This window comes from Pelobates fuscus, chromosome 5 (assembly GCF_036172605.1).
Source record: "Pelobates fuscus isolate aPelFus1 chromosome 5, aPelFus1.pri, whole genome shotgun sequence".
Classification (NCBI taxonomy): domain Eukaryota; kingdom Metazoa; phylum Chordata; class Amphibia; order Anura; family Pelobatidae; genus Pelobates; species Pelobates fuscus.
In genome coordinates, this window is record NC_086321.1 from 229,867,574 (window position 1) to 229,893,924 (window position 26,351).

The 26,351-nt window shown below is 42.7% G+C and overlaps 1 protein-coding gene across 1 annotated transcript in view; it reads left to right on the forward strand.

The window, feature by feature from the left end:
* The window catches only part of LOC134612776 (programmed cell death 1 ligand 1-like), a 62,977-nt gene extending 37,466 nt beyond the window's left edge, over positions 1-25,511 (forward strand). Inside the window, exons 4-5 of the mRNA XM_063457217.1 lie at positions 8,245-8,376; positions 25,416-25,511. Of these exons, the coding sequence (XP_063313287.1) occupies positions 8,245-8,376; positions 25,416-25,435 (152 nt within the window). The 3' untranslated portion in view covers positions 25,436-25,511. The remainder of the gene's footprint in view (positions 1-8,244; positions 8,377-25,415) is intronic.
* The last annotated feature ends 840 nt before the right edge of the window (positions 25,512-26,351 follow it).

Here is a 26,351-nt window from a genome sequence, read left to right on the forward strand (position 1 = left end):
TGTTTTTTAGGAGTTTTCCCATTATACCATGTATTTTTTTTTTTATATAATTCTAGTAGTAAAGTTTAATAAGATTATATGTGTATATTACCAATAACTTATAGAAATTTAAATTGTGGAATTGATCTAAACAATTAGAGCAAGTATGGACTTAAGCCTCAAAGGGTTAATATAAGCCAAGGTAGACACCGGCTATTTAAACCCGTGGGCTTCTCCTGCTCAATATCCTCTGATGAAGTGAGCACTAGACTCACGAAACGCGTAAGAAAAGTTTGAGATTTAAAAAAAAAAAAGTCATGATACTTGCCTGTTTTGAATTTTCCTGTCGCAAGCAACCATACTTATTAAGTAAAGCTGATAATGAAAGATGCGCAAATAATAATAATAATAAAACTATCTATATATTTTGCACACATGCATATTTAGTACATTTTGCTACCTTCCAATTAGTCCTTGGTCTGGGTGTTATTAATAGTTTCCAATTTTCTAGCTAAGTTTTACTGGCAAACCATGACTCTCTAAACTGGTTGTTGCTAACATTAGAAAGTTGTGACTAATTCCACCGTACAAAATCTTACAAACAACAGCTTGCGCGTTGCTAGTGGTAAAATCAATTGATAATTTCTCTCTGTTAATAAATACAAAAATAAATTAAATGTGGGAAAGGTGTACCAGATAAGGTCCCAATGAATGTCCCCTATACCTATATTCATCCCATAGTTTGCAAGTTGCAGGGGTATTAGATAATATGGGACCTGGATTTGTCCACCCAGGACCTAAAGCGGCACTGTCATGGCAGAATCCCGTTTTGTTTTAATCTCCCTCCCGACTCCACTATATCTAATTGCCCCCGTAGTCACCCCCAAATACCCCTAAGACCCCCATCTTACCTATTTGTGATTCCTTATTTCGTGCCCGGACCTAGGTCCTGGGCGTCGCCATCTTTGTGTGGGAAGATGAAGTCCCTGTGGGACACGTCATCTGCCCACACTAGATAGCGCTGTGAAATTCCTGCGTATGCCCAGTTTAACACTTGGGCATGCGAATGGGAATTTCATCTATTCATTCATTCGTCAGAAAGACAAATAAATAAATAGAAATTTCTAACGAAGACCTCTTCGTTTGTTCGTTTGGTTTTACAAGGAGGTTACTGGCACGGAGCTCCCTCCTTATAATATGTAAAAATAGAAGCATCAGGGAGCAGTGCTCCCCGTCACTTCCTAAGCCGCCTATGTCCTCCCTCACTCTATGGGGGTCAATATGACCCTCATAATAGCACGTGCCGTGCGAGTGGGGGCTATTATTAAACTGAAGGGGGGACCTAGCGTCCCTCCCGGCACCCACCCATAAGTGGCGGCCCTAAATGAAAATGGGGGGGCCTATTGTCCCCACTGGCCCCCACCCATGAGCTGCAGGTGGGGGTCTGTGATGAACCGAACCTCGTCACGGACTCCTGGAGGAGCCTGCTATCCAGCCTTCTGCCCCAGGATTATGGGCCATGCAAAATACACTGTGCAATCTGATTTATATTGTTCAGGAACCGAACAGCCGCACTACCTGGAGACCACCCGGGTTCTTTATAAGCCCAATTGATACTTTGTAGCAATTTCCACCGTGGTGTTCTAAGTGTTAGTCTGGGTGGCCGCATTTCGTATGAACGACCACGAGGTGGCGGACATTTGGTTCCCGCGAACGCAGGCAGCATTTTTTGGGCATAAATCTCATGGAACCAAAATTGGACACAGCAATTCCCGAACACCGCTGGACTTCCATCATTCCTGCGTTCAGTTCTACCTCACTTAGAAAGGCACGGTTCGGTGGAAACGTTCTCACTAACAAGAGGAACAGGCTACACAAGTAACTTAAGGATTCCGTTCAGTGTTTTATGTACTTTTGTGCTGCCGAAAGAGACTGACTGTTAGCCCTGATTTCCTGGAACTGTTTTGGGCATAGGACTATGTGCACAGTCGGTCAAATAATTGACTTCCATGAAAATCCTGAATCCCTGAACCGATCTGGGTGATTTTTGGATATGTTGATCACCCAGATCAGGGCTATTAGGGGATGTGACTGTTTGTGGGGTTTACATGTGTTTTGGGGGGTTTGTTAAATTGTATTTTTTTGTAAGGGAGAGATAATTTAATTATATTTTGTGTGCTCAGGTAATTATCTCTCAGGCACAGGGGAGGAGTATGTGGAATGTTTGCTTGTAACTAGTTACCCATCAGGTCTAGAGGGGAATGCCCATGTAATATGATTTTTACCCCATCATGAAGTCTAGGCTCATGTTTGGGGGATTGAGAACTATACTCACAATCATAATTACTACTCTGCTTGGAACCAGCAGCTATATTCACTGCATCACTTGGAATTTGGGAGACTTACAGCGGATATACTCTGCCAGAGTATAGGGGATCCGTTACAGGGCCGTAAATGAAAATGGGAGGGACCTGTTGTTTGTTTGATTAAATCACTATTTACATGACCTTTGAGTGCACACCTGATATTATTTGGATATATATGCAACGTAGGTAGCACCAAGGCGCAATTTACTACAAAAAGAGACCAGGAGAGTGCCAAGTTGACTTAATATATATACACACAACATACAAAATACACAATCCAGCGCACTCGCTTATTCACTAAACAATTATTTAAAATCTCACATATTGCAATAGTTTTATTTAAAAAAAAAAAAACTCACCTAGGACCAAAATAAGGGGGGTTTAGTTACATTCTATGATCATATATTTCATAAGCCTGCCACAACGTCAATTTACCCCATTCTTGGCAGATCCTACTCTAGCAGCCTAATACGTACAGAAAAATAGGGGATAATCTGCTAAATCAATGATGAAAAAAGAACATAGCGTATAACTGTGTAAATGAATGAACCATAGGTGTAAAATTCACAAGTGGCCACTCACACTTGCACAGAAGTTAAAAAGCCTTTAACATAGATTTCTTTTTTCAGCATAAATGCCTTTTCCCAATCAATTCTTCCATCTATATTCAATGTCTCAAAGACCAGCTGAGCTGTATGTGCTCAGAAGAAAGAGATGCAATAAAATTGTAGTGCGCATTCAGAAGTATAATAAAAATAAATTTCATAACTTACATCACAGTATAAAACAAAAGGTGTAATCTCTCTGTCACCACCAGGGGTCCTACGCGTTTCGTCCATGTATAGGACTTCCTCAGGGACTTCAGTATCATAAAATGACAGGATACAAGTGAACAGTAAAAATCCCTTCCCTCCTCCACCCTTTATACCTCCCCCAATGTCCACATAACCCATTATTCAGAGCAGGTGTTTCGTTCTGCGGTTCGGTTTCTATGACATCATCTTGTGCGCCGTTCAGTTACTCGTGCGTTCCAGCATGCGTTCCATTGCCGAAACCCGGAAGTGTCTTCATAACCCATCGTTTTTCTTATTTTCAGTATCAAACACATATATACGGACAGGGGGCAAAGAAGAGAGGGGGGGGAATTAGAAACTCTAAATGGCACTACTATATTTAAATGTGCTTAATGCACATACAATGTAAAATTAATTTATAGAAGCTTTTCTAACAGCATGCTTCTATGTTAGAAATATACCAAACATAAAAAATAAATGAACAGATATATTATTACATATAGAAATATAATTATTAAAAATACAAATAAAAATAAAAAGTACAAGAAGCCTTCTTTTTCTTTCTATGGAGCACACACGTTTTCAAGGTGATATCCCAATATATGTTGCATTTTTTCAATTTTTCCATAAAATGTGGAATATCTATAATAACTCTCAGGGAATTTTCTTTTCCCACGAATGGGGTTTAAAGAAATCAAAAAATAAATAATAAAATAATAATAATACTAATAATAAAATAAAATAAAATATAAAAATTAGCAATAATAAATAAAAATAAAACAAAAATACTCCAGTTACGGTGGGTTCCTTTCTGCCTAGATATGCATGACTAAATAAACAATAATAAAACACACACAGCACTTACCTGCAAGAAAGGGGCAGAGGACTTGGAACAACTGCCTGCAAAAAACAACTGAAACAAAAGGGATTAATGCAAAAGGAAAGGGTGTGGCAACCTAAAACAAACATTTAAAGGAATCCAAGAGACTGGGAATTACAGGAATGAACCCAGAAAACCCAGCATAAAGAAAATCAGACATGGAATAGAAAACCAGAAAAACCAAGAAAAACTAAACAAGAATTGTAAAAAGAGTACTGGATACCAGAAGTCAAGGCCAGACATCTCCGCAGAACAGAGCAGCATGTGACAGTAACTTGCATTCATTTTGAAAAAAAATGGTTTAGAAATAGTAAAGTGCTACTTGTACTTATGGCCCTATAACTTGCCAAAAAAAGCTACGAACATGTTAACATTGGGTATTTCTAAACGCAGGAAAAAATTTGGAAACTATTTAGCATGGGTGTTTTTGCCGGTTGTAGATGCGTAACAGATTTTGGGGGTCCAAGTTTGAAAAAGTGTGGTTTTTGAAAAAAATGTCATCATATTTTTTATAGTAAGTTATATGATATGATGAAAATAATGGTATCTTTAGAAAGACAATTTAATGGTGAGAAAAAAAATGTATATGATATGTGGGGGTACAGTAAATGAGTAAGAGAAAAATTACAGTTAAACACAGCTAAACACCACAGAAATGTAAAAAGAGCCCTGGTCCTTAACGGTAAGAAAATTGAAAATATGGTCTGGTCACTAAGGAGTTAAAGAAGACCGTGAGTGCATTTGAGTACAGTTACAATTTGGATATTTTAAGACACGTTATGCACCCGGCATTGATTTGTAGGTTTGACCAGTATGCAAGGACTATCACTATTTCATATATATATATATATATATATACATATATATATATAAAAATCACAACTATTTCTGGCACTCTTCCCAAATCAGCAAAAAATAAATCAGCAACTACCAGGTGCCTCTCCGTGCAATAACATAAACAAGAGGAATTGAGAGCACTCAATGGATTTTGTAAATCAACAAAATGTATTCAAATCAAACACATATAGATCAACCTTTCGACCGTCTGGCGGTCGAAACGTTGATCTATATGTGTTTGATTTGAATACATTTTGTTGATATTTATATATATATATATATAAACACCAAAGATAATCAGCACTCCCAGGATTTGTAGAAAAAAACTTATTTATTCCAATTGTCAACGTTTCAGTTCCGCTTGGGAACTTTCATCAGGACAGCAAGCAACAAACAAATGATACAAAGACTGTGCTTAAATAAGACCAACAATCAAAATAGACTTACAGATCAGCTGTGTATGGGGGCCGGTCATCCCAATTTCCGAACCCACGGGCTGACACTACCAGAAGCCAACGTCTCATTAATCACCCTTGCTATCTTCGTACGTGGGCTGGTTGCCATAGTGATTATGACGCCAAGCGCCTAACTTTCACTCGTCGGCTCGCTCCCCAAGCGCCAGCGTTCCTTGTAACCAAGGAGATTCTAGCGCATGCGTATTGAACACATGGCTCTGGTCTAGTGTGTATTCCCTGAACGGATACTGAATTTTGCCGGTTATCCCGGCTAGATACATAACAACATAATAGATGAAACAAAAATAGATACAAAGCACCCTTATACTCCCCTTAATCACCCTTATATAATAAAACCACAAAGCCTGAAGCTAACAACTATTTCACAATTAATGTGTGCAAAGTTATAGAACTAACCTGTTTACTATAAACTGTTTATTGTATCCAAACTATGGCACCAAAAAATTCATAAACCTTAGTGGGTCCTAATAAGAAGTGCACAATACCTAAATGATACATATTAATGTACTATCTTAAAAAAATAATCTCTAATATTTATTGCATCTTTCTGACTGTTCAACCTGTGATTAAATCCATTGCAAAAATGTGATAGATAATAATTAATACAAATTGTGATAAAGTGCCTGTGCTTTGAAAGGTGCATTATAGTGTCTATGGCCTAAAACAAATAATAATAATATGATATGGGCCACATAGCTCTCAATAGTAGTGTAAGAAATGTGAAAATAGATATGAATATGACCTATATTCATATTGGCCAATATAATGGATACAACGAAAAAAAAGGGGGGGAGATATAAAATCGAGACATGGTGGATCAATTACCGAGGTCCCGATGTTCCGAAATTACGTAAGTAATTCGAAGTGTCGAAGTGCCGAAGTTCCGAAGTGCTGAAGTGACGAAGTTCCGAAGTTGCCGAAGTTCCGAAGTGCTGAAGTGCCGAAGTTCCGAAGTTGCCGAAGTTCCGAAGTGCCCAACTGCCGAATTGCCGAAGTTTCAAAGCACAGTATTGCCTAAGCACTAATATACTTACCAAGTGGAAGAAGAAGAATGTTACACTGTATACAAGTTTAAATAAAAAGTATACAAACGTAGCCAGGATTCAGCTGTAAGCATTTGCAACACTTACAACAATCAAGTAACATACATTCATATAAAATGTAAGTTACTTAGCCTGTCAATGGAATGACAGGAATGAATACGTAGATAACTCCCTAATTCCCACGGTATTAGGGAGCTATCTACTAAAAGGCTGAAAGACCTACATTGGTCTTTCAGCCAAATTTACTAATACTAAGTAAGATTACTTAGTATTAGTAAATTATGCCCCTACTCGCTATACCGCCTGTGGCTGCTCACTGTATAGTAAAGTAATGGGGGGGACCTACTAAAGTAAAGTAATGGGGGGGACCTATTGTCCTCCTCCCCGGCCCCCACCCCTGAGCGGCAGGTGGGGGCCCTAAATTAGAATGAGGGGGAACCTTATGTCCTCCCCCCTGGCCCCAACCCCTGAGCGGTGGGTGGGGCCCTAATTTAGAATATGGGGGTCCTAATGTCCTCACCCCTGGCCCCCACCCCTGAGCGGTGGGTGGGGGACCTAATTTAGAATGAGGGGGGTCCTAATGTCCTCCCCCTGGCCCCCACCTGTGAGCGGGTGGGGGCCCTAAATAAAAAATGAACCCCCCTCATTCTAATTTAGAGCCCCCACCCACCGCTCAGGGGGGAGGACATTAGGTCCTCCCCCCTCATTCTAATTTAGGGCCCCCACCCACCGCTCATTAGGTCCCCCCCTAATTAGTATTTAGGGCCCCCACCCACCGCTCAGGGGTGGGGGCCAGGGGGGAGGACATTAGGTCCCCCCTCATTCTAATTTAGGGCCCCCACCCACTGTTCAGGGGTGGGGGCCAGGGGGGGGGACATTAGGTCCCCCCTAATTAGTATTTAGGGCCCCCACCCACTGCTCAGGGGTGGGGGCCAGGGGGGAGGATATTAGATCCCCCTCATTCTAATTTAGGGCCCCCACCCACCACTCAGGGGTGGGGGCCAGGGGGAGGACATTAGGTCCTCCCACTAATTAGTATTTAGGGCCCCCACCTACCACTCAGGGGTGGGGGCCAGGGAGGAGGACATTAGGTCCCCTCCCTTATTCTAATTTAGGGCCCCCACACATCGCTCAGGGGTGGGGGCCTGGGGGAGGACAATAGGTCCCCCTCCATTAGTTTACTTTAGGGCCCCCACCTGCCGCTCAGGGGTGGGGGCCAGGGGGGGTCAATAGGTCACCCCCCTTATTCTAATTTAGGGCCCCCACCCGCCGCTCAGGGGTGGGGGCTCGGGAGGGGGGATCCTTTTTTTAATTTTTTTAACAGTGAGCAGCCACAGGCTGCTCACTGTTTACTAGACATGCCCCTACTCGCAGTATAGCAAGTAGGGGCATAATTTACTAATACTAAGTAATCTTTACTTAGTATTAGTAAATTTGGCTAAAATACCAATTTAGCTCTTTAAGCCTTTTGGTAGATAACTCCCTAATATCGAATATAAGTTCCGAAGTTCTGAAATGCCGAAGTTGCCGAAGTTCCGAAGTCTCGAAGTGCCGAAGTTCCAAAGTGGCAAAGTTCCAAAGTGCCGAAGTTCCGAAGTGTCGAAGCGCCGAATTGCCGAAGTCCCGAATTTCGGAATGCCGAACCGAACCGAAAATGTTTCCCATGCACATGCCTATTAGGCATCTAGCATCTGCAAATGTGATCTTTCATGTAAGATAAACTTATGTTTAAATATTTATTTTCCTTAAATGCATATCCAACCTTTCAAGTACATTCTGGGAGAAGAGTTAGAGAGTGCTTCTGAAAATAATGTTATTTTGGTAAAATGAATCTATTCTAATTATTTATATTGCTTTTTATTTCTTCAGAACATGAAAGCCATTCAACTATACAAACTATTACTACAATTGTGATCATATGCGGAGCTATTTTTCTTACTTTTGTCCTGCTAGTCATTTATTGGAAAAGAAAAAAGTCTTTCAAATGTTTTAGAAAAAAAGGTATGTGTTTTCTATTGTTTTTTTGTTTTTTTTACTTCAATGCTCAGATGATTTTTGTGCCAACATAGTTTGTGCCAATTGAAAAATTTCTTCAAATCAGATTTTTTTTAGGACAATAGCCTGAAGTTTGCAATATACTTTGTTAATGTTTCCATATTACCCACATCTGTTTAATGTAGATATTCTCTACTCTTACTTTGCTAAAAGCCTTTTAGAGGCTGCTGGAGCCTCCTGTGTGTGATTAAAGTACCATTAACAAAGCAGGAGATAAAAGCTTCTGAAGTAAACACTCTGCTGTCATATCTGATCAGATGTTCATCCAGGCTGTGTGAGTCACAGCTAGAGGTAGTGGGACTATGGCTGCATAAACAGAAACAAAGTTATTTAACTCCTAAATGGCAGATAATTCAGCAGTGAGACTGCATGGACATGATCTATACACTAACACATCTTAATTAAGCTAAAGTAGTTTTGGTGCTTTGGTGTCCCTTTAAATTACTGTTGCTAGAATTGGAAATTGCCAGCTTTGTGAATGCTACAAATCTTGGTTAATGACTGTAATTAAAGGACAACTGTCATCTCAAAACTATTTAGAGAATGATTTGTGTTACACATAGCACAAGAAAACCTTTCATTATCTCGTCTTCCTAATGTCCTAGACCAGATAACCATGCCAAAACAATCCCCAGCCATTTACCATCCTGTATTTCTGATACACTGATCAGCAACAACATTAAAACCACTGACAGGTGAAGTGAATAACATTGATTATATTGTTACGATGACAACTGTCAAGGGGTGGGATATATTAGGCAGCAGAGGAACAGTCGGTTCTTGAATTACATGCATTGGAAGCATGGAAAATATGCAAGTAAAAAGATCTGAGGGATTTTGACAAGGGCCAGATTGTGATAGCTATACGACTGAGTCAGAACATCTTCAAAATGGCAAGTTTTGTGTGGTGATCCCGGTATGCAGTGCTTAGTATTTACCAAAAATTGTTCAAGAAGGACAACCAGTGAATTGGCATCATGGTCATGGACACCCAAGGTTCATTGATGTATGTGGGGAGTTAAGGCTAATCAATTTGAAGAGCTACTGTAGCATAAATTGCTGAAAGACTGGTCAGAGTGCCCATAATGACTCCTGTTCACTGCCGAAAGCTCCTTCAATGGGAATGTGAGCATCAGAACTGGACCATGAAGTAATAGAAGAAGGTTGCTTGGTTTGATGAATCACTAATTCTTTTAGGATCAGGTGGATGGCTGGTGCATGTGTGTCATTCACCTGGGGAAGAGATGGCCACATGGATGCACTATCGGAAGAATGCAGGCTGGTAGAGTCAGTATTATTTGCTGGACGATGTTCTGCTGTGAAACCTTGTGTCCTGGTATTCATGTAGATGTTACTTTGACACATACCTCCTACCTATAGATTGTTGCAGACCACATACACCCCTTCAAGACAATGGTATTGCCTGCTGGCAGTGGCCTCTTTCAGCAGGGTGATTCACCTTGCTACACTGCAAAAAATGTTATGGAATGGTTTGAGGAACATGAAATAGAGTGAAATTCGTTGCCTCGGCCTCCAAATTCCCCTGATCTAAATCCAATTGAGGATTTGTGAGATATGCTGGAACAACAAGTCTAATCCATGGAGGCCCCACCTCGCAACTTGCAGAACTAAAAGGATCTGCTGCTAATGTCTTGGTGCCATACACCAAGACATTAGAGGTCTTGTGGAGTCCATGCATCAGAACTGTTTTGGCAGCACTAGGGGGACCTACACGATAGTAGGCAGGTGGTTTTAATGTTGTTAGTGTATACTATATAAATCAGCTAACAGGATGCAACACTATTTTCTGTTTACAATTAACACACATGTTCCTCTTTCAAAATTGTAGAGCTGCATTAATTTCATTTAACTCCACACCATTTAGTCTCACCACAGCTGAGTGTTATACAACCCCAAGGAATAAAGTGTGATACATTTGTTTGTCAGCTTCTTACAGAAGCTGAGTTAGGATTTCTTTAAACAGAAGCATGAGAGTGCTTATCTGTTGGAACAAGAATATCACATTCAACCCAGCATTGTAAGTCACAGCTGAATAATCAAGATTAGTTCAAACATGATAAAAACATGATTCAAATGTAGGTTGACTTGTTTAACTCCCCATTGCACTTTGGTATATAATTTAAAAAGACAGTGTATGATGTGGAATCTTATATTTTTTTATTTGTATAGAGTCGATACATTCAGCATCACTGGATAAAGCTTGTAAAATTACAAGCTTTCCTTTAACTAGAGGTATGCCACTCCATAAGGTGCCTTAAAAGATCACTATAGGGTCAGGAGCAAAAACATATATTGCTGTCCCTATAGTGTTAAAAAAAAAAAACAATCTAGCCCCCACTCGCTCCCCCTTGCTCCCCTACATACAATCTTACCTTTATTTGAGTCTGCTGGTGCTGGCTCTGCCCCTGATTTGCCTCTTTGGCTGATGTCATCAGAAGTGATGATCTTTGCCAATCACAATGCTTTCCCATAGGAAAGCGTTGGATTGGCTGATATTGTCAATTCTGATGATCTCAGACAAGGAGGTGAACTGGATGTGGAGCCAAACACTACCCTGGCCAATCCGCATCTATTATATTTCCCCCTCAAAGAGATAAGCTCCATAGGGTCCTCTCATATACATACAAAAAGCGAGAACCTTTCAGCTGATCACACTAAATAAATAGACTGCATATCCATCTCTTGGAGTTTACAGCAAATTAGTTTATTTTATTGCAACAGTAGCTACATCTTTAATCTATTGATAATTGTATTTCTTACATAGTGATTTCTAATATGTAATATTAATGTCTTCTTATAAGATCCAAATTTGTGTATATAGTCACTTACAATAATGTATATTTATTTTTATATTGCTACATTGAATTCACTATTTATTTAATATTACACTTGAAGAATGCTCTCTAATGACTTTTTTTATTATTTTGTTACAATTAATGATTATTGTTCATCACTATTTTATTATTTAAATGTTTTATGTATTACATTATGTTTAAGTGTATATAAGAATGTAAGACATAAAACTAATAAATAATAAAATAATGATCAATAATAGTAATTATTAATAGTATGTAACAAAATGATAAACAAAAGTCATCAGCACAAAGAAAATTATATTTATATATAATGTATATATATGACCAGATTATAGCTGAGCTAAGGGTTACTGAAGTACCAAGAGAAAATCAAAATACAAACATTTCCTATTGTGCTGCTGACACCTCCCTCTGCAGCTCCAAGCAGGGTAAAGTAATCCACAAAAATAGTCCAGGACATGCATTGACAAAGGGGATAACCCGAAACGTTTGCACCTTATGTCCTTGTAAATAAATCTTTTTGTAGCACTTAATATGCACATTTGCAATTGCCCTCATTTTTTATATTTTTCTGTATATATATCTATATATATACACACATACATACATATACATAAATATATAAATATTATTTTTTAAAAAATCTTTTTCTTGATTTGATTCCCATCTGCAGTGGTTAGTATTCATTCTACTTTCCCACTTTTTTTTGGTTTTTAGAGGATGATATAGATCCCATATTGATCTTTGTTATATTTAGGGGAACTCAAATAGTTATTTTCAAGTGCACTTGGAGAAGCATGAATTAGACACCAGACCCATGTTGGTTATTAAAATAAGCCACTAACTTTTATTTTGTCAGTTGTGTTTTTATACATTAAAAAAAGTAAGTGCTTACGTGCAAATACTCATAGAACAGTAGAAGCAAGGGAGTAAATGGGTGAAGGGAGTACAGATAAGACATAGGGATGAACGTCATGTACATATAACAAATAAGTTCTGGGAAAAAGAAGGAACAGACTGATTTAGGAGAGACAGCTCAGGTGGGGGCTATCTGCTCCCAGAACTATACATTTATGGTCTTAAGTGTCATTTTAAGCATTAAGCATTTCCTGAGTCCAAGTTAGCTAATTTTAATATAGGCTTTCTAATATGACACCTATAAGCTTGAACCTTGGAATCAAAGTAAATTCTTTCACAATAGTTAATGCTTTACCCCAGTTAGCTAAACATTGGAATCTATGTTTAAATATCCCGGCAGTAAGTTGGCACATCATACCTTAAATTAAGACCCATGCGGCACTGTGGCTGTACCGGGAATATGTTTCTTTTATTGATTTTTTTGCTGTGTCTCTATTTCTCTTTTTTATACACTTTTTTTAAAATAAAAGTTGTGTTTTACTGAGTTGTGTTTTATTAAGAACATTGCGATCAGTGTTAGCAGGCATACCCAATCTTGTGCAATATATTTCAGAAAGCATATTGCTAAAATATAAATTGAGGTCTACGTTAGTGAACTTGTCACAGGATATTACACAACCCAGCTTTTCACCTTTATTTGTTAATGTCTCCAGTGATTTTCTGTTTCTTACTTTTGGTTTCATTTTTATTCACCATGCCCATGACTTACAGGAAACCTATATATGTTTGCTTCAATGATTGCTTCACCACACTTCTTGAGAATATTTCAAGATATCAGTCATAAGTAAAGCTGTCTAAAAATCTCTTTAATGCCATCATTTTGCTTTCCCTTTCTAAAAGTAAAGGTTTAAACTCACTGCGATACATTATCCTTAATGTTAAGTTAAGTAGACAGACAGATAAATGTCAATCCACAGTGGAGACAGCTTCTTTTTCATAAATGTATTTCCCCTAGTGAAAACATTCACCGCATTCATGTCAGGATTAAAGGGATAGTCTAAGCACCAAAACCACTTCCGCTATGTGCCCTGCAGGATTTACATAACTTTATTTATTCAGCCCAAGCCATATTTCCCCTGTATCCGACTCACACCACCTTGCCACACACTTCCAGAAGTACCCTTTTGGCACCTAGATTATTTTTCAGCATCAGTGGAATTGAATAATGATTATTCATATGTACTGAATAATGATTCTGAGATTTATAATTTTTTATAAGATTTTTTTTTATTAATTCTTTATTTTTGTGAGTTTATGCAGATAATACAACATGTCACGTGAGTAACTGGTTAACAAAACGACATAGCTGGCTATACATCACTCGGCTAAGCCTACTCAGTTTTTTGATTATGGGCTAAGACACCCAGGTTCATCTGTGGGCTACTATGAGGCGTAGGGAGTGGGGGGCGTTCGCATTAGGCTTCTTGCGCCTTAGGGCTAAATATTATAGCGCGGTCTGTTTGTACTTCTAAGGAGGCGCTGGTAGGGAAAGAAAGCAGGTGGTTAGCCGTCTATATCCAAGGGGTTAGGCATGGAGCATAGCGCTGCGATGGGCGGCTGTAGTTTTACGAGGGGTTAACAATTGGCTGTAGAAGAACAGGTGTATCGCTTGCGCCCACTGGGGGAGGTGGGGGAGGAAAGGCCTAAACTCATGGCTATGTCTAAAGCCTACGGAGCCAGTGAAATAGGGTTAAAAAACATATGAACAAACAACAGAAGAGTTAAATATAGAATTAACTAGATAATGTAGAACGTTATGGCACAGGTAGATGCCGTCAGAGTTCAGGGTGGGAGGTCGGTTGCCTCAGGTGCTTCTCTTCTGGGCACGAATGGGGTGATGTTTGCCACATTCCAAGCTATGCGGCCAGGCCGCGGTGTGCTCTCCTCTGGCAGGCCCAGGGATTTCAGGAAGGTCGGTGCTTCAGTAGGGTGTGAGATGGCAAACGTCTTGCCCGCTTTATTGGCAATCAGGCGGCGTGTGCCCCATTTATATGTGACCGCATTGTCCTGAAGGAGCTGGGTGATTGGTTTTAGGGATCGACGCCATGTCAGGGTATGCCTTGAAATGTCCCGGTAAAACGCCAGTTGCGCTCCCTCAAACAATATTGTGGGGGTACCTCTGACTGCACCCATAATAACCCCACGGTCAGAGTCCCGCACCAGTTTCAGCAAAACATCCCCGGGTACCTCTTGATTTGCGTTGGTTGCATTATGCAGTCTGAAGCAGGAATCCACCACCAGCTGTTTGGTCTGCTTGGGCATGAGGAGAGTGGTAAGGAGTCTCCTGCAGTAGTGAGGGAGCTCTGCTCCTGAGATCGTGTCTGGCACTCCCCTTATTCTCAGATTGCGTGCCCTGGCTTTGTCCTCCATGGTGGCTATTTGGGCTTGGTGGTCGGCACATTGTTTCTGCAGCGTTGCTATGGCTGTGTCTGTAGCTGACTGTGCTGTTTTGCAGCTTTCTGTGCTCTCCTCCACTGCTTGTACACGTGTTGTGAGGGTTGATACAGCTCTCGGACCGGTGCCATGTCGGCATTGAACATAGCCTGGATTTCTTTCATTAGGGCTTTGATGTCAGCCTTAGTGGATGGGGCTGAGTCTTCCGGTCCTGCTTGAGCCTGTGGCTCTATTCGCCTCCTCGGTGGAGGGGAGATGTCTGCTGTGCTGCTGTCCTTCTCCGATGACAGCGGTGTGTAGGCCTCAGCGGGCGCCATCTTGGCGGCATCATGTCGCACGGCCGTGCGCATAAAGGTGCCGATATCTCGGGAACCGGAGCCCGGGTCCGAGCGCATCTTCTTAGACTTCTTCCCCATATCGTCGGGGAATAGTCTGTGGCAGTTGGTGCCGAGAAGCGTGGGTTTTGTCGTTCCCAGCCGCACTTTGCCCGCACTGAGACACGGAGCTGGTCCCAAACGCGTCCTGCTCGCTCGGGCGCTGGCTCCGCCCCCCCTATAAGATTTTTTAAAAAGCGGTCATAAGATTTTGTAAGATTCCAATTTTTTTTTTTAGGATTTTTAGACATTTTTAAACTATAATATATTTCTTATTTTTGGCAAATCGACATACAAATACTATCTCATCTCTTTGCCCCAACCTATCCTATATGGTTTATGTCTGATAATTTGCACTTTTACTAATTATGTTAATTTTTCTCACATTCCTGTTGTACTTTTTATTGTATTACTATTGGAGATGATGTCTTTAAAATTGTATTTGTATTTTTTATTAGAGGTGTTGCTTCTTTAAAGTTATAAGTAAGCTTTTTTTTTTAATTCTTTATTTTTGTTGTGCATATTATAGGTAACATCCAGGGGCGGACTGAGAACCCTCAGGGCCCCCGGGCAAAATAAATCAAGGGCCCCCTTACAGGCCCCACCCATACTCCGCAGCAAGCGCCACCCTTGTCCCGCCTCCATGCACCGCCTCCAGCCACAACCTACACAATCTTTAGACACAAGGAACAAAAGTGCAATAATCCCTTCAAGGCCCCAGTAGAGACTACAATTGAGGGCTAATGGGCCATGGAGGGGGGTCTTTCTAGCAGAGGCTATCTCAGTGTCCTTTAGAGAGTGTGTTAGAAAGAATCCCCTCCAGGCCCTATTAGAGACTACAATGGAGTCTAATAGGCTTGGAAGGGGGTCTTTCTAACAGAGGCCATCTCAGTGTCCCTGCTGGAAACAGTCGCCTCCAGGCCCCAGTAGAGACTACAATTGAGGGCTAATGGGCCATGGAGGGGGGAGTATTCTAGCAGAGGCTATCTCAGTGTCCTTTAGAGAGTGTGTTAGAAAGAATTTCCTCCAGGTCCCATTAGAGACTACAATGGAGTCTAATGGGGCCTGGAGGGGGGTCTCTCCAACACTCTGGTTCCTATTCACAATATAGCAACACAACATAGCTCGCTGATACCTAGGCCAAGTTGGCTCCTCTTACCTTAATTACTGTTGTTGGCTGGCAGTCTGTGGGCTTGCTGGAAGGCTGTGGGCTTACTGGCTGCGGCTGGCAGGCTGTGGGCTTGCTGGCAGGCTGTGGGCTTGCTGGCTACTGCCGGAAGGCTGTGGGCTTGCTGGCTGCGGCTAGCAGACTGTTGGCTTGCTGGCTGGCAGGCTGTGGCTTGCTGGCTGCGGTTGGCAGGCTGTGGGCTTGCTGGCTGTAAGCCTAACTGGTGGCCTGTGGGCTGGCTGGCTTGCTGGCTACTGGGGCACTTGGAGATTATTCAAAGAAATAATCCATGCACAATAACCACTACTGCTCTGTGTAGTTGTTATGGTGCCAGGAGGGCCGGGCCCCCCTCCCAGAGTAAGTAGTCAAACCGTTTAAGAACAGTTTGACAACTTACCTGGGGTCTGCTGGGATATGAGGCTGTTGTAGGGTATAGGAGCAGTGGTGCAATGTGTAAGGGGTGCAGTGTGTGTGAAAGGTTCAGTGTGTGTGAGGGGGTGTAGTGTGTGTGAGGGGGTGTAGTGTGTGAATGTGTAGGGTGTGTGGGGCAATGTGTGTATGAGGGGGCTGTGTATGTGTGTGGCAATGTTAGTATGGGGGGCTGTGTGTGTATGGGTGGGCAGTGTATGTGTGTGTGTGTGAGGCAATGTGTATAAATGTGTATGGTGTGTGTGGGGGCAGTGTGTGTGTATGGGCGGCAGTGTGTGAATGTGTATGGTGTGTGGGGGTAGTGTGTTTATGGGGCTAGAGTTCACTCTCACCACTGCAACCACCAGGAATCCCTGGTGGTCACAGTGTTGAGAGTGAACTCTAGCCCGTAGCTCCAGTCCAGAGCCGTAACGTTGCCGTGGTAACCGCGGCAACGATCTGTGCTCGCGCAAGAAGGACCCAGAGGACCCAGAGGACCCAGAGGTGGCTTGCTGGCTGCGGTTGGCAGGCTGTGGGCTTGCTGGCTGTAAGCCTAACTGGTGGCCTGTGGGCTGGCTGGCTTGCTGGCTACTGGGGCACTTGGAGATTATTCAAAGAAATAATCCATGCACAATAACCACTACTGCTCTGTGTAGTTGTTATGGTGCCAGGAGGGCCGGGCCCCCCTCCCAGAGTAAGTAGTCAAACCGTTTAAGAACAGTTTGACAACTTACCTGGGGTCTGCTGGGATATGAGGCTGTTGTAGGGTATAGGAGCAGTGGTGCAATGTGTAAGGGGTGCAGTGTGTGTGAAAGGTTCAGTGTGTGTGAGGGGGTGTAGTGTGTGTGAGGGGGTGTAGTGTGTGAATGTGTAGGGTGTGTGGGGCAATGTGTGTATGAGGGGGCTGTGTATGTGTGTGGCAATGTTAGTATGGGGGGCTGTGTGTGTATGGGTGGGCAGTGTATGTGTGTGTGTGTGAGGCAATGTGTATAAATGTGTATGGTGTGTGTGGGGGCAGTGTGTGTGTATGGGCGGCAGTGTGTGAATGTGTATGGTGTGTGGGGGTAGTGTGTTTATGGGGCTAGAGTTCACTCTCACCACTGCAACCACCAGGAATCCCTGGTGGTCACAGTGTTGAGAGTGAACTCTAGCCCGTAGCTCCAGTCCAGAGCCGTAACGTTGCCGTGGTAACCGCGGCAACGATCTGTGCTCGCGCAAGAAGGACCCAGAGGAGCTGCAGGCTGAGCTCCCGGGTCCTCTCTTCCTCCCTCCCCTGCCGGCTGCCCGCACGGTGCCTGCGGACAGGGGAGGGGGCAATTGCCCTCCTCTTACTCCCCCCTACCCCTCTTCTTACCCCCCTCCCCCTCTTCTTACTCCCACCTATTCTTACTCCTGCCTCTTCTTACTCCCCCCTCTTCTTACCCCTCCCCCTCTTCTTACCCCCTTCTTACTCCCGCCCCCCTCTTCTTACCCCCCTCCCCCCTCTTCTTATCCCCCTCCCCTCTTCTTACCCCCCTCTTCTTACCCCCTCCCCTCTTCTTACCCCCCTCCCCCTCTTCTTACCCCCCTCCCCCCTCTTCTTACCCCCTCCTCTCTTCTTACCCCCTCCCCTCTTCTTACTCTTCCCTCCCCCTTCTTACTCTTTCCTCCCTCTCCCCCTCTTCTTACCCCCTTCTTACTACCCCCTCCCCCTCCCCCTCGTTTTACCCCCTTCTTAATCCCCCTCTCTTCTTACTCCCCCCCTCCTCTCTTCTTACCCCCCTCTCTCTCTTCTTACCCCCCTCCCTCTCCTTACCCCCCTCTTCTTACCCCCTCCCTCTCTCTTCTTACTCCCCCTCTCTCTTCTTACCCCCTCCCTCTTCTTACCCCCTCTCTCTTTTTACCCCCCTTTCTTTTTACCCCCTCCCCTCCCTTTCTCATTTTGCCCCTCCCCTCCCTTTCTCTTTTTGCCTCCCCTCCCCTTTCTCTTTTTGCCCCCCCTCCCCTCCCTTTTTGCCCCCCCTCCCCTTCTCTTTTTGCCCCCCCCTCCCCTCCCTTTTTCTTTTTGCCCCCCCTCCCCTCCTTTTCTCTTTTTGCCCACCTCCCCTCCCCTCCCTTTCTCTTTTTGCCCCCCCTCCCTTTCTCTTTTTGCCCCCCCTTTCTCTTTTTGCCCCCCCTCCCTTTCTCTTTTTGCCCCCTCCCCTCCCTTTCTCTTTTTGCCCACACCTCCCCTCGCCTCCCTTTCTCTTTTTGCCCCCCCCCACCTGTTCCGCACGGAACAGGAGTTTCTGTTTCCTGTACCCGGCCGGACTGACAGGAAGGTGCACAGTGTTTGTGCACCTTCCTATCACTCCGGCCGGGCACCGCGGACCAGAGTGCAGCTCGGCCACGCTACAGGGGAGGTGAGAAGCTGCAGCCGCCTGAGGCTCTTAAGAGAGCGCCCAGGCGGCTGCAGCATTTAAAGGGGCAGCCGGGCCCCCTTATGGCGGGCCCCCCTCCCGGCCGGGCCCTCGGACCATGTCCGAAGTGCCCGACCGGTCAGTCCGCCCCTGGTAACATGTTATTCCGCTCAGCCCCAACAGCTACATCGGGGTTGGTCAACATAAAGCATTTATATGGAGAAAACAGACATAACAATAATTGTATTGCACTTTTTTTTTTAAATTGTTTGTATGTGTGTGTTGTAGTGTGTGGAATATATATTCTTAACATCTAATTATGTCTTCCAGGTTTTTAAAGATAAATAATCACGCTGCAATTTTGTACTTGTAATATATGTATTATCTTAAGGTATTTTTTACTTAGCAAAAGAGAATGAAAAATTTGTTTATATTAATGGACTTATGGGACATTAACATATTCAGCCGTCCGTGAACTTGTGTAGTTATGCAAATAAAGACATTTCGATGTAACCAATGAGAACTAAGAGAGCCCCAACGGACTTTGTCCATAAATACCCATAACAAAAATGGAGTGAGCTATGTCCTGACAAAGCCGCAGGCAAAACGCGTAGACGTGCGTAGTGATGCCACAAGGTGGGCAGAGCCAAGATACAAACAAACGCATTAGAGAAAGTTCTGAAGCTAAGAAAAAGGTTTATTTTAGGCAGTAAGCAAAGGATTTAGGAAAAAAGAATAAATCTATATTTTTAGCTTTATTATTTCAATGCATAAAAAATATGCATTTGTAACCTAAGCCTTTTCATTAAGTGCTATGTATGCTATGCAAGAGAATGCCTAGGAAGCCTAGTGCCAGAAGAAAACTGGGTACCCCATAACACAACAGCTGCAGAAATATCCCCATTCACGGCAACCTCTGGCATCACAGTAATAGTGGATAATTGTGAATCACTAATATACTTTGAGCTCTTTATGTCGGATGACATGTTTGAGCTAATGGTTAAGCAATCCAACTTGTTTGCCAACCAGTATCTCTGCAAATCCGGGGTCACATTACAATAGAAGGAATGTGTCAACCCACGGATGTTGCAGAAATGAACATTTTGGGCTCTAACCCTAGTTATGGGTATTGTCAAAAAGCTGAGTATCATGTCCTATTGTTGCAAGCACCCAGTCCTGGATACTCCTCTTTTTCCAGGGGTTATGAAGAGGGATCACTATAAGCAGCTGCTGCATTTCCTCCATTTTAACAACGCACTGTGTCCCCCTATAAACAAACCATTGTCTGACAGATTCTACATAATGTGGACCCTTATCCAACTCTTGTCAGATACATTTTCCCAAAAGCATGTCCCTGACGAAAACATTGGTATTTATTAGTCCCTATTGAAATTTAATGGAATACTGTTTTCAATGCAATATATTCCATCTAAGCGGTCACGATATGGTGTAAAGTTTTACAAATTATGCACATTCACCCCTGTGTATATACATTGGTGTTTCACATTTATTAAGGGAAGGATAGGCATCTTGACCCACATATTATGGGGATAGCATAAGATATTTACATAAGTCCAACATCACAATTACTTACACTAATACTACTAAAGTGTGTAATAAGTGTAGTGTATAATTGTATTGAAATTAACTTACTAGTTTTAATTGCCAAATGGTACTCACAATTTTAATTTAGACCCATTTGGTCAGTACAGTACAGTACCTTACATATAAGATGTACCCATGGGTAGGCTCATCTCTGCGATAGATTCCTTTCCAAATTGCATTATTTTAATGAGAGGCGATTTTAATGCAGTGACGTGTCCTGCTGCAGACAGGAGCACCAGAACTGGGTTGACGCGTTCTCATAATAGTGACGCTCAGGATAAACTTATACATAACTTCATTAGGCATACAGGCCTCATTGATGCCTGGAGGGCCCAACACCCCAGCACCGTGGATTTCCCATATTACTCGGCCCCACATAATACCTACTCGAGGATTGACAATTTTCTCACGAATAATCTCAGGATGCAAAAGGTCATTTGGTTCCATCACTTGTTCGGACCATGCCAATGTTAGCATAACTATCGGCAACATTAGTGCATCGTACCCGTGGACATGGAGGATAAACACCTCTCTCCTCAAAGACCCCATTTTTCTGAAATGCCACGTAAAGAAATAACCAACTATTTCCAAACCAATACAACCATGGGGGTGTCCGCAGCCACAGTCTGGGCAGCCCACAACGCGTTAATCAGGGGCTTTCTAATAAAAGCTGCTACCCATAGGAACCAGCAGAAAAACAAAAAACGAATAGCGCATTTGGAGTCGCTCCGTAGAATAAAGAAACAGCACAAAACTAATCCTACCCCAATGACACTGAAAGAACTATGGGCCCTGAGACACTCCATCAAAGACACTCTCCTAGAGGACACAGCTCCAAACTGACATTTCATGAGAAATCTATCAAAATGGACACTATGTTGGCACAGTCCTTATGACATAGGTAGAGACATCCTCACATAACAGCAATTAGAGCTGGAGACAGCTCTATTAAAAACTCCCCAAAGGAGATTGCGCAAATTTTCACTGACTACTACAAATCCTTATACAATCACAAAGCTGAGAGTGGCCCTAGAACATTGGCAACTCAGGAACTTGTTTGAGCCTATCTACAAGGGATAAACCTACCCAAATTATCAACAGACGCAGTGTCAGTCCTAGAAGCCCCGATTACTCGAGAAAAAAATGATGGGGCAATCTCCTCCCTCAAGAACAATAAAATCCCAGGCCCAGATGGCTTTTAGGGGGGATGTAACAGAGCTTCCTGTACCCCGGCTGGGTACCTCCGCCAATTACCGCTTCCTAGCTGGAACAGGGGACAACCCGTGATGCTTCTGCCCCAGTCACCGTGGCTTGACTGGGGTCCTGGAACCTCTCCGTCCAGGAGTCAAAAAGGGGACTAGCTCAATCCACTCCCAGGGATGGACGACATTTAGTTCTGGGAGCTCTAGTCCTTACAAGGACTTTCCCCGCTGAATCCTCCACGCTGGAACAGCTGAAACAGTGATTGTCCCTCTCCCCTCCCAGTAACTAGATGACACATAGTTCTGGGAGTACAAACTGGAATGCTTAAATCTGGCCAGATGGCCTGCTTTTATACATTTCAGAGTCACAGCACTCCCACAAACACACCCACAAAATGTCCCCAAAGTGCAGTGTCACCATGACTCAGAGATAAAACATAAAATATAAAAACACATCAAAATATATATTTCCCACATAGGAACCCCCACAACCTATATACCCCTGGATATTCTGTATCTCAGCACCAAACATATCCGAAAAGCGCTCAGATCCCATGAACACAGCCGAAACGCCACTGGGGTAAAGTTCTGACTGGCCGCACACATGGTCCTATGCCCAAAATAGTTCCAGGGCGTTTGGTGCTTTTGCCGGTCAACTTCGGCAGTTCCATGCGAAAGAAAAATTGAACACACACTCTGGCTTGTTTGTTCATTGGGTTCATATGAACAAACCTACCGAACGGTGCTCTCCTGACATGTAGGGGGAAGAAGCAGGCGTTCATCAACGGTTCAGCGGTGTTCGGGAGTTTCAGTGTCCGATTTGAGCTCCATGCGATTGACGTCCAAACACAGCTGCCTGCATTCACGTAAAAAAGATGGACCCAACAGCACGATTAAAGCCCATGATGATAGAAGTGTCAGGAGAGGTTAATAGGAGTTAACAAGCACAAAGGTGGTCCGCAGTTGGTGAGTTGGTTCGCTTCCTGAACAAAACAAATAAATGCACGAACCAAGTCTTTTTATGAGCCGGTTCCATGGCCCATAGACCGAGGTGGCAAACAACCAGATCAAAGGGCGTTCGTCACAAGGGATATTAAAAAAGTGTGTAGGGAGGAACTGACACCGCATTTAGAATCTCTTTTCAACAAACTCAGGATGGACAGTGCGTTGGATCGCGACATGGCCCTAGCTAATATAGTGTTGCTACCTAAACCAGGCAAGTACCACATGCTACCAAAAGCATATAGACCCATATCATTGATCATCCATGATGCGAAAATATTCGCTAAAATACTAGCTGAGCAACTCAACCCCTTCCTGGGACACCTGATAAACGCGGATCAAGTGGGCTTTGTTCCAGGACGACAACTCTTTGAAAATACGCAACAGAATATCGACCTCATTTAGAAACTAACAATGTCTTGAACGCCTTCCCTGGTTCTGTCTCTTGTAGCCAAGAAGGCATTCGATAGAGTTTTGTTGCCTTTCATGTTTAATCTACTAGAGCATTTGGGGTTTCCAAACCCCTACATCACTGCAATGCGAGCATTATACACGAACACAGAAGCACAAATAAAAATCCCTGGGGCAGACACTAAGCCCTTACCCCTGTGCAATGGAACCAGACAGGGATGCCCCCTATCACCCATACTGTTTATCCTAACACTGGAGCTCTTACCCCAGACTATCAGGGACAACCCCAAAATTAGGGGTGTAGATATTGCCGGCCAACAATTTCGAGTTTCAGACTATGCAGATGATTTCCTTCTCACCTTGACACAACCAATTGATTCCCTGTGAACCTTAATGCATATCCTAACTGACTACAGATCACTCTCTGGATATAAAGTGAATATGGGGAAATCCAGCGCACTACCAATGGCTCTTTCTGCAGCAGACATGGCACTTGGACTATCAAGTCCACCTAGCCCATGACTTTATCAAATACCTAGATGACCCCACAAAACCATTCAACCTTAATTACACCACTATGTTCAAGACACTGATAGATGACATAGAAAGGTGGATAGATAAACCAATTTCTTGGCTTGGCAGGGTAATCTCTGTCAAAATGAAGATACTCCCACGTATATTATTCATTTTCCTAGCTCTACCTATCTACCAGACTAAGAGATCTGTTCTCACTTCAAAAGGCTAACGACAATTTCATATGGCAGTGGAAAAAGCATAGAGTGGCACATAATATTCTATATTGCCCTAAACTGGCGTGCGGACTTGGCCTCCCACATCTACATATCTTATATATTTAGGTAATTAAGCGTGTGTGGGTATAGAGGATGCAGCATTAGTGGGTGTAAGGGATGTAGTGTGAGTGGGTATAAGGGATGTATCTAGTGGTGTATTTTGGATCTGTGCTGCCTTAGGCATGATGGAACTTGGGCACCACTAATTTAAATTTGCCCCACCCCTTCCTGTCAAGGACACACCTCTTCCTGTTAAAGACTAACACACACTTTGACTGACAGACACACACTCAGATACACTGACATATACACACATGATTTGACACAATCTGACAAACACACACAATCACTGACTCATTCACAGACAGACACACACACATACTGACAGAAATTCACACGCACAATCACTGAGACACACACACATACAATCACTGTCAGAGACACTCACTCACAGCCAGCCGGCCAGCTCTTGGGCCCCCTTAAAACGAGGTTAACAAGGCATTTGCCTGGGCATTTGGGGCCTGCGTTTTTGCCGCCCCCCTGGAAAGTGCCGCCCAAGGCAAATGCCTTGTTAGCTTTGCAGAAAATACATCACTGGATGTATTGAGTGTGTGTGTGAATACAGGATATAATGTGTGTTTGTAGAGGTTGTAGTGTGTGTTTAGATGTAGTTTATGTGTTTTTGGGTGGGGAATGTAGTGTGTGTGGGTAGGGGATGTAATGTGTGTGTTAAGGGAATGTAGTTTATGTGTGTGTAGGAAATCCAATGGGTATAAGGAAGGAATTGTGTGCAGTATGTGTGTAGGGGATCTAGTGCTTGTGAAAGTCTGTGGTGGGAATAGCAGCTGTACTGTGTGGGGGTGGGGAGGGTAGAGAAGTTTTATATATTTTAATTATTTTATTGAACATATTCTGTTTAAGTTTATTCTCCACTTCCCAGCTTCTTACCTTTGGCCAGGAAAGGAGAACATAATCTCTAGTGGTGCAGTGGTGTGGGACTCTTGCCTGCACCTCTGGCATGTGCAGGCTGAGTATACTCTTCATGAAAGCTTTGGTACAGGATAGTATCATAACATTGCGTTACACTTCCTATTACAGCCCAGAGATCAATTTGAAGTGGCTTACGCACACTTGGCGCATATGAGAGATGAAAACTCTTTCGATCTTTGCGGTTTTCTCACATGTTTTTGCTTTTTTGCTAAATATTTATGGAAACTGATCAAAATTAGTCATCCTTCCAAATATATGCTGAGGACAGGATAGGAAAAAAAATCACTGACAATCAGAAAATCCAGAAAATAAGCATAAAAATGTAAAAGTAGACTTTTAGTTGTACTTTTGCTTAAGATGGGAAGTACTTGGTTTTACTTCTTTTGCATTGGGTGTGGGAAATCTCACGTACTAATTATGTGTATTTGAGGAAACATATATCATGAGTGGTGCTTTTTTTTGTCATGTTAGATGGATTTTTAACTAATCATTTGTTTTCTTTTTTAGGGGATCAGGTGACTTATTAGCAGACTGACTCAGCACTTATCTCATTACCAATGAAGATATGAAAAATACTCAAATATTTATTAAAAAAAAATCAACATGCACCACAGCTTTAATGTATTTAATGGACTTTATCCTTATCAATACACTGTTTATGTTTTGTATATTCAAATAAAATAACAACAACACAAATCTCCCTTGTTGTAACCTTTTTGCTGTCCACCTATAATTATATTACATATATTTGTTCTCTGTATTGGCAGTCGTTTCTCTGCCAGTAAACTCTCATACACTTCATACCACTCATGACAAGAATGTAACTCAATGGCTGCCAACATACCCCCGAAGCATCAGAGAAATGGTGTATTGGAGAACCCACAAGGCATTTTGGATACATCTATCTCTGGAAACTGCCATGCTTTTCATGCACGGCCAGCTGGGGGTCATCCATTATTGTTTGTATTTATTATTACTAAACAGCCTAATTCAAAGCTTGTAAAGGTAGTTACAACTAGAGGGTCAATGTGTCATCCTGCCACAGTGGTTGTATGATGGGATTGACAGATGATAACAGGCTGAAGCAATGTTTGCAAGGAGAAGTTGTTAGTTAATCATTCCTGAACTACCACACCAATATGTGGCAGTGCAGCAATTGTCATTGTTTGACTCCCAGGCTGACCATCGCCATAGAAGGCAATCGTAGTTGTGACAAGTCTTTTGTCTGTCATTTAAGGCATGTCATTACTGTGAATGGCTCTTGGGCCAATTAACCCAAGTTCCAATTTACTAAACACTGGATAGTTAGTCTTAGTCTAAAGATTAGTTAGGGTTAGCTAGGGCCGATCTACTAAACAGTGAACAGTTAATTAGGGTTAGTGTTAGCGAACAAGTTAGGTTTAGTTAAGGTTAACTATGGCTGGTGTACTAAACAGTTAGAGA